Genomic DNA, 6,766 nt, shown 5'->3' with positions numbered 1-6,766 from the left:
CCAGCGCCATCGCTGAACAGAATCTAAACCACAGTAAGCAACAAAAATGCATGGAGGCCGTGTGATTTGATCAAATTGTGCGTGTAGAGGAGGAAAAAAGGTTACCTTGCAATTTTCTCGTGCAGAGCGAAGAAATGGTTTTTGAATCGCACTCACTCTGGCTCAGGGAGGCATTGCTCTAAAAGCTGGAAATTTGTTGCGTGCTCAACCGGTCACTCTGAAATGATCAAGCCCGTCGCCGCAGGAATCGCCCTTGGTGCTTCCATTGTAGGCGCTGGTGCCCTTGCACTTTATTTTTTGCTCAAAGATGTGAGTAGTTTTGGAAATTTTATAATATGTAGGATATTTCATGGTTTCTTGAAGCAGGAAACAAGACACCCAATTGAATACATTCAAAGGTCGACAGGGCTGAGAAGCAAAAACACTGTCACCTCTGATGTCTTCATTCCTGAAGAAAAAGTTGCGGTTTTCATTGGACGAGCGGGATCTAATATCAAGGAAATTGAAACTAGGACCAATACTAAAATAACCCACAAAACTGAAAGTATGTGAAGCTCGTTAAAAATTGACATCTGTCTAAAATTATTGTCTTCTTAACAGGCAAAGATGGTAGATTTGTGATTTATTCTGTGCAAGGCAGCGCAGAAAATGTTCAAGAAGCAGAGACTGTAATTAGCGAATTCCTGGCTACCCAGCCAGACTTGAAAAATATTGAAATAAATGTTCCAAAGGTAAAATTAATTGTAAATGATACGCATTGAAGGAGGCTTGGTCATGTTATTTCCTCTTAAAGATGGCTCTTGGTAGAATTTATGGCAGAGAAAAGGCCAACCTATTGAAAATGCAGCAAATATCTGGAGCGAAAATAAGTATTTACAGCGAGCATGAGTCCAAAGGTATAATTATCACACACACAAGGCCTTGCAACATCCGCTAATCAATTCACTGCTTTTAGGCGAGGAAGTGCGAGTTTCATTTCACGGCACTCCCAGACAAATAGCACTTGCCAAATCCCTAGTTGAGGAAAAGGTGGAGGAAGACAGGGAACTGCGAGAGGGAATCCTGCAGAGGGTCCGGTCCCCTCGCTCTCCTGCCAGACAGTTTTGCATCACAAACAGTCCCTACAAGGAGGCATCAGCTCCTGGGAGCAAAAGACTTGTCGAGAAATTGAATGCAACCATGCAGAATGGTTTTCTGGAAGTGTACGTCTCGGCCATGAAAAATCCAAGCCGATTTTGGATCCAGGTTTGTCAGATTATTTTCCATAAAATTTCAGATTTTAATACAATTTTAACAGAAAGTTGGGCCAACTAGCGTTGAACTTGATAAACTGGTGGACAAGATGACTGAATTTTACAGTCAAGAAGAAAACCTGGAAGTTTGCAAGCCAAGAGAGGTGACAGGAATTCACTTTCTTTCAAAATGAGCTAACAGATCTAAAATGCAGGCAATGGAAGTTGGATCGATGGCGGCAGCTCAGTTTTCAGTGGACGGCAAGTGGTACCGTGCTCATGTGAAGGACGTGGTCGTGGATGACTACGATCCTCTAATGAGCAAAGTGGAGGTGTTCTTCGTCGACTACGGAGACGAGGAAGTGAAAAGCCAAAGCGAGGTGTATAATCTCAACAGTCAATTCCTTAGGCTTAGACATCAGGCAATTGAATGCTCGCTCGCTGGGGTCAATCCAGTGTAAGTACCAAATTTACTCCAAGGGAAGTGTAATGATTATTGCTTATTAGAGGTGGCGAGTGGTCTGAAGACGCCTCCGACCTGTTTGCCGAATTGACCTATGCCTCGCGGTGGAAGGTGATGATGGCCAAAATGCAGGGATTCAAAGAGAACCCCATCGACAGGGCCTCCAGCCCGATCCCTCAAGTAGATTTAGTGGACACAAGCAGACCGGAAGTAAGGAAATTCAGTCCAATCAATGAACTATTGATTTAACCATGATTTTTCAGGATATTGTGGTTGCTGACGAGCTTGTGAAACATAACTTTGCAACGAGACCATCGCCAAAGAAGACTGCTCCAGTGATGATTCCTGCCGGAGAAGAAGACATTGCCGAAGATGGTTTTTTCGAGTAATTAGTACGTAGATTCGAGGTGTCAAGAGTAGCTATTGTATTAGAATCACTTTGACCGCCCTGGATCACACCTTTGCTGCTAGGAAAGTTATTTTTTGCCCCCACTGGTGGATTTGCCAACCTAATTGGACGGTGATGTGTTGTGTGCCATCGATTTTTATTAATTTATTGCTGCAATTTGGACTTTAAGTTTGCAGCCCGCGCTAAGATAGGAAGGTAATAAAAAATGTGTAGTTCATGCCGCCAAGAGAATTGGACTCCTCCCACGCTATTTGTGGCTTTCCAGAAGAAACCCACATTTCTTAATAGGAAACTCTTAAGGACTCTTCTTTTGTTTGCGAAACATGTAAAATTCATACACCAATGAAACCACCAGACGATTACTATTTATTTGATGGAGATTGCAGGTTATTGAGCTTCAATAGTAAAAAATCCTGTATGGCATTGCAATTGAGTTGTAAAGCCAGTTTTCATTCATTTGTGGTGGTATATTTCATAGGTAAACTCTGCTTCATAAGACAAACCGAACAATGATACTTTCCGGAAAATTATCTAGCTGGGTATAAGTGGCTACTTGGTCATTCACGTTTTGAGATAATGTCTGTTGAAAATTTCTGAGCTGACTGCCACTACTGCCAGGCCATGTAACTATATTTTTTCTTTATTTTAGTTGATAAAATGTTGAAGTAAAGAATCATGCAAGAAGATTCTTGTCAGTTTGTAAAGGCAGGAAAGGCTAAAAAATGACTGGTTCAGCCTCAAATTAATATATATATATATATATATATATATATATATATATATATATATATATTATTAAGAGTTTCTAAATTAATGAGTCTCTGTTTATTCAAACACTTAACATCCACCAGTGGATAGCAACCATCAACTTTATTTAATTGTGTAGAAGTAAAATTTCCCTAATTTTAATTACCCAGCAGTAGAGCTGTTTTTCTAATATCCTAATTCAAAGTCGTTTTTTAACCATTCTAACCCCACCGCTCTAGCAGCTTCTCTAAATTTCAGACCATCTGATTTGATGTATTATTGCCATTTGTATTTCCCGTTTTAAATTGGAAATTTTCACATTTAAACCGATCAGAATGCATCACCATATCTAGACCAGTTTTTTAATTATTTTTATTTTGGTTAGTAATCAAACGAATCTCTATTTCAAGACTCATAACTAAGTAGTCCTGGCTGCGTACCTAATACAAAGTTTACTATTTTGAGCTTTTTTAATCGTTTAAGCACAAATTTGATATGCTGATAAAATTGTCCCATCTTATCAGGACGCTCAACAATCCTCAAAAATGTTCCTTCGGAAAATCTTTTATTTTGGGAACAAAGTTCCAGTACTTGAAATTTTATTTAACTAACACACAAGGTGCCATTCATTTCCTGCTGCTGAATTTTTTACATTAGGCTGTGGTGACAACTAAAAGGTCGTTTATTTTCAATTTGCAACTTGGAAGAAATCAGTTGTGATTATTGCAGGGAAAGCAATGTGAAGAATTAAAATGTTACCTAATAAATCTTGATTTATTTACAAATTTCACTCGTGTTTTCTTGTTATCTACCTCAGATTCTCTAAAATATTCAGAAAACAGCGAAGTCAGCTTTAACAAATCTTGAAATAAAACTAAATGGCGTGATGGTTTTCACAATTACGTTTGAAATGTTCCAACGTTTGTATTTGTATGTGTTAAACTTTGTACAATAAATAATTGTTATTTATATGATTATCAATTTATGCGTATCAACTACTGAAAAAAAAGAGCACACATTGACATTTTAAAAAACACAGCACCTAAAACACGTCAACAACAATGCAGACTTCACCTGCCACCTTGAGTTCTCACTTATCCTTGACTGACGCACACCTTAAATTACATGAAAGGAGGCAATATTGCAATGATTATTTTTGGTATCTAGCTGTTGAAAGGCCTCTACTTCCATATATCCCACTCTGGATGAGAGACTCGACCATGCATAATCAGTACACAACCGTGGATCAGCTCTTGCGTTGAGGTACTGAAACCTTAAAATTTTCAAGGTGCAAAATTAGCGACGTTTCTCGAAACATTTCTTGAATAATTGTTACCGTTTTAGAAGGATCCATTTGATTAGGTAATTTTTGGTTCCCTGCAGGTGATATTAAAGTCTTCTGAATGATTTTATCATCCAACACGGCATAAGCTCCCGCGCCTTGAAGGTTGGCTACGGACCAAACAATGCTCAGGTTTTCTTTCGCTAGGCATTACACAAAAAACTGCGCTACCTCCTTCTAGGTTTATGCAGATAATCTCGTTGGTGTCAGTGCATTGTATCAACAAGTTCTGTGAATTAGAATCAGGCACGATCACTTCTCCTTTGGATGAGCCCCTTGCTTCTTCTTCAGAGCCCTGAAGTAATAAAAATAAGTCTCGCCAAATTTAATTTCTACAAAATTATTACGTGTATTTTACGCATATTTTCACAGACTTTCTCTTCAACAGATTGAAAAGTTTTTGACTGCTCCCCAGTAGGTGAAACCACCTCCTGCTTGGGTTTTTTCATAAAAGAGCAATCGACGTAAGTGACGAAGTGATCGTCAAAGTTAACGCCGGTCTCGACGGAGCAACTAGAAAGGCTCAGATGCTGCACCAGTCCGATGATGCTGCGGTAGCTCTTGCTGCACAGGGGACACTTGAGAAGTTCCAGAGTGTCCAGCAAGTGCAGCTGCAGCGAGCGCCGGTTCGGGAACTCCTTGTTACAACACAAAGGGCACTTCAATGACCCCATGTCCGATGTAATTCTCTTCCACCTGAATCAAAGTTACAGTTAGAATTGATTAACAACTCACTAAGGTGACCTTTCATTTACCGAGTGGTCAAACCGAGAAGAAATGTAAATGTCGAACAAATATTTCACGCACTGGGACAAATCATCATTTTGCTGACCGGGAGTATAAAGTTGCTATCCCTGCTTTGTGCAATTTTAATGCCAATTGTGAGACATTCAAATTTAAGCGAGACTAGATATATCCAATCAGATAGTGCATCTTAGCAAGTATAATGATTTGTAGTCAAAGGGTTTCGTTTTGAGGTCACTTTTGGCAAAATTTTACCATCGATATCGCTTCATGAAAGCTTCCATTGTTATCAAGGCTAAAAGTTATTTGATTGAGTACTTAAGAGATGGCGTGTGAACCGTGTTTGGATGTGATTATAAAGCGGCAATAGGTATTTATTTTGAAATTTAACATTGAAATTGTCTAATTATTGCCAGTTTGTGGCAATTAGCAAACTCTGTGTTTTTAGGTGAATTTAAAGGACCAAAAATGCTAAAAGAAAAAGGCACCAGAAAAATGCAAGGTGTAGGCCTAAGGTCCGATCAACACGCCCCTTGAAGTTACAGCTGCCACACCTCCCTCTTTCCTGATTGTGAGAGTTGAAACATCACAGCACTGACGGAAGACTAAAAAATGGCTCAGTTTAATAGGTTTACAGGAATTTTTCCGCTTTTTAGAGCGATTAAGGGGATCAAAGTGAACCATTCTTCAAATTATAAAAGTGCGATTGCTCTGGAAAACCTGTATCCCAACAGCAAATTAACCCTGACAACTCCTTCCAAGGCATGTGTGTTTATTTTCAGCATTAAATTGGAAAACAAATTAAAAGTGCACGTTTTTATGTATCACTTGAAGTCACCTAAGCTCTGTTTATATTATTTCCACATTGATTTCAGATTCCTGAAACCAACGAAAAATTCAATGGTTACATACCTGTTAGTAAGTATGATTTTGTGTGGAGATGCGCCTTTTTGTACGGTACTGAACGCCACACGATGAATTTTGAAAGTGAAAGAAAGACCTAAGTGTTAGTAGAGTTCCGAAAAAAATTATATCATTTACTCAAAATTTCCTCTTGCTTCATTGTTTGCGTATTATAATAATACTACGCTCTCAGGCTTACAAGCTAAATTTTAGAATTAAAGCTGTATTGATTTCTCAATGGAAATGTTTTTGATGCTGATGAAAAACCTATTAAATATTTTTTACTTTGGCTCTTTAATCTGAAAACTCAAATTTAAATTATTCTTGTAGAGGAGCTTCAGATCACATACAGCAGAAGCAGTGGTCCTGGGGGCCAAAATGTGAACACCGTCAGCACCAAAGTAGATCTGAGATTTCATCTCGAGTCTGCGACATGGCTGAACGAAGACATCAGGGCCAAGCTTTTAGAAATAGTAAGAGACTTTCACGTTGTTGCTTCCCTAGTCTTATTTTTTTTTAATTTACAGCAAAAGAATAAATTAAACAAAGAAGGATATCTAGTTATAAAGTCTGACCTGACGAGACAGCAGCACATGAACTTGGCAGACTGTCTTTCAAAGCTAAGGAAAATGATTTGGGCTGCATGCGCGGCCGACGCACCTGCGCCTGCCCCATCTGCTGAGTTTTTGGAGATGGCCAGGAGAAGGTGATGTGTAATTTAGTTGAAACGATTTGAATAATTAAATATCTTGGTCAAGCAGAAAGGAAAAGGCTGCCAGAGAGAGGCTGTTGGAGAAGAGAAGCCGCTCGATGACCAAACAGGATAGACAAGCACCATCATTAGATTAAAAAAAGCGTTCAATAAATCATATTAAGTTGTGACTTTGTGGCTTTTGATATCAATGTTTTTCCTTAAAAAGCGCAGT

The 6,766-nt window shown here is 38.9% G+C and overlaps 3 protein-coding genes across 4 annotated transcripts; 2 read left to right on the top strand and 1 right to left on the bottom strand.

The window, feature by feature from the left end:
- Positions 1 to 39: 39 nt before the first annotated feature.
- On the top strand, positions 40 to 2,869 carry LOC135938601 (tudor and KH domain-containing protein homolog). 2 transcript variants are annotated; one of them, XM_065482353.1, is made up of 9 exons: positions 40 to 309; positions 367 to 544; positions 601 to 731; positions 794 to 896; positions 956 to 1,245; positions 1,298 to 1,396; positions 1,448 to 1,689; positions 1,740 to 1,905; positions 1,959 to 2,869. In XM_065482353.1, exons 1-9 carry the CDS (start codon positions 223 to 225, stop codon positions 2,082 to 2,084), a joined length of 1,422 nt encoding a protein of 473 aa, XP_065338425.1. In that variant the 5' UTR covers positions 40 to 222; the 3' UTR covers positions 2,085 to 2,869. The 2 variants fall into 2 exon arrangements, with proteins under 2 accessions (XP_065338425.1, XP_065338424.1); XM_065482352.1 differs by having other exon boundaries at positions 364 to 544.
- An 866-nt stretch (positions 2,870 to 3,735) lies between these two features.
- On the bottom strand, positions 3,736 to 5,405 carry LOC135938610 (uncharacterized). The gene is made up of 5 exons (XM_065482364.1): positions 4,949 to 5,405; positions 4,541 to 4,889; positions 4,365 to 4,488; positions 4,188 to 4,303; positions 3,736 to 4,124 (listed from the first exon to the last, which is right to left on the bottom strand). The coding sequence occupies exons 2-5, from the start codon at positions 4,865 to 4,867 to the stop codon at positions 4,098 to 4,100; spliced, it is 594 nt and encodes a 197-aa protein (XP_065338436.1). The 5' UTR covers positions 4,868 to 4,889; positions 4,949 to 5,405; the 3' UTR covers positions 3,736 to 4,097.
- An 87-nt stretch (positions 5,406 to 5,492) lies between these two features.
- LOC135938609 (large ribosomal subunit protein mL62) lies at positions 5,493 to 6,722 on the top strand. The gene is made up of 5 exons (XM_065482362.1): positions 5,493 to 5,699; positions 5,813 to 5,855; positions 6,171 to 6,313; positions 6,368 to 6,546; positions 6,602 to 6,722. Exons 1-5 carry the CDS (start codon positions 5,550 to 5,552, stop codon positions 6,687 to 6,689), a joined length of 603 nt encoding a protein of 200 aa, XP_065338434.1. The 5' UTR covers positions 5,493 to 5,549; the 3' UTR covers positions 6,690 to 6,722.
- The last annotated feature ends 44 nt before the right edge of the window (positions 6,723 to 6,766 follow it).

Source organism: Cloeon dipterum, chromosome 3 (genome assembly GCF_949628265.1).
Source record: "Cloeon dipterum chromosome 3, ieCloDipt1.1, whole genome shotgun sequence".
Taxonomy (NCBI): domain Eukaryota; kingdom Metazoa; phylum Arthropoda; class Insecta; order Ephemeroptera; family Baetidae; genus Cloeon; species Cloeon dipterum.
The sequence above is the reverse complement of the archived record's forward strand: the minus strand, read 5'-3'. Positions and strand labels throughout refer to the sequence as shown.

Coding starts and splice junctions, on each gene's coding strand:
- LOC135938610 (XM_065482364.1), bottom strand. CDS start 4,867: ATGGGGTCATTGAAGTGCCCTTTGTGTTGTAACAAGGAGTTCCCGAAC. Junction 4,489..4,540: donor AAAATATGCGTAAAATACAC/GTAATAATTTTG, acceptor TTATTACTTCAG/GGCTCTGAAGAAGAAGCAAG. Junction 4,125..4,187: donor AAATGGATCCTTCTAAAACG/GTAACAATTATT, acceptor GAAAATTTTAAG/GTTTCAGTACCTCAACGCAA.
- LOC135938601 (XM_065482352.1), top strand. CDS start 223: ATGATCAAGCCCGTCGCCGCAGGAATCGCCCTTGGTGCTTCCATTGTA. Junction 545..600: donor AATAACCCACAAAACTGAAA/GTATGTGAAGCT, acceptor TCTTCTTAACAG/GCAAAGATGGTAGATTTGTG. Junction 1,397..1,447: donor AAGTTTGCAAGCCAAGAGAG/GTGACAGGAATT, acceptor TCTAAAATGCAG/GCAATGGAAGTTGGATCGAT.
- LOC135938609 (XM_065482362.1), top strand. CDS start 5,550: ATGGCTCAGTTTAATAGGTTTACAGGAATTTTTCCGCTTTTTAGAGCG. Junction 5,700..5,812: donor CCCTGACAACTCCTTCCAAG/GCATGTGTGTTT, acceptor CATTGATTTCAG/ATTCCTGAAACCAACGAAAA. Junction 5,856..6,170: donor CAATGGTTACATACCTGTTA/GTAAGTATGATT, acceptor TTATTCTTGTAG/AGGAGCTTCAGATCACATAC.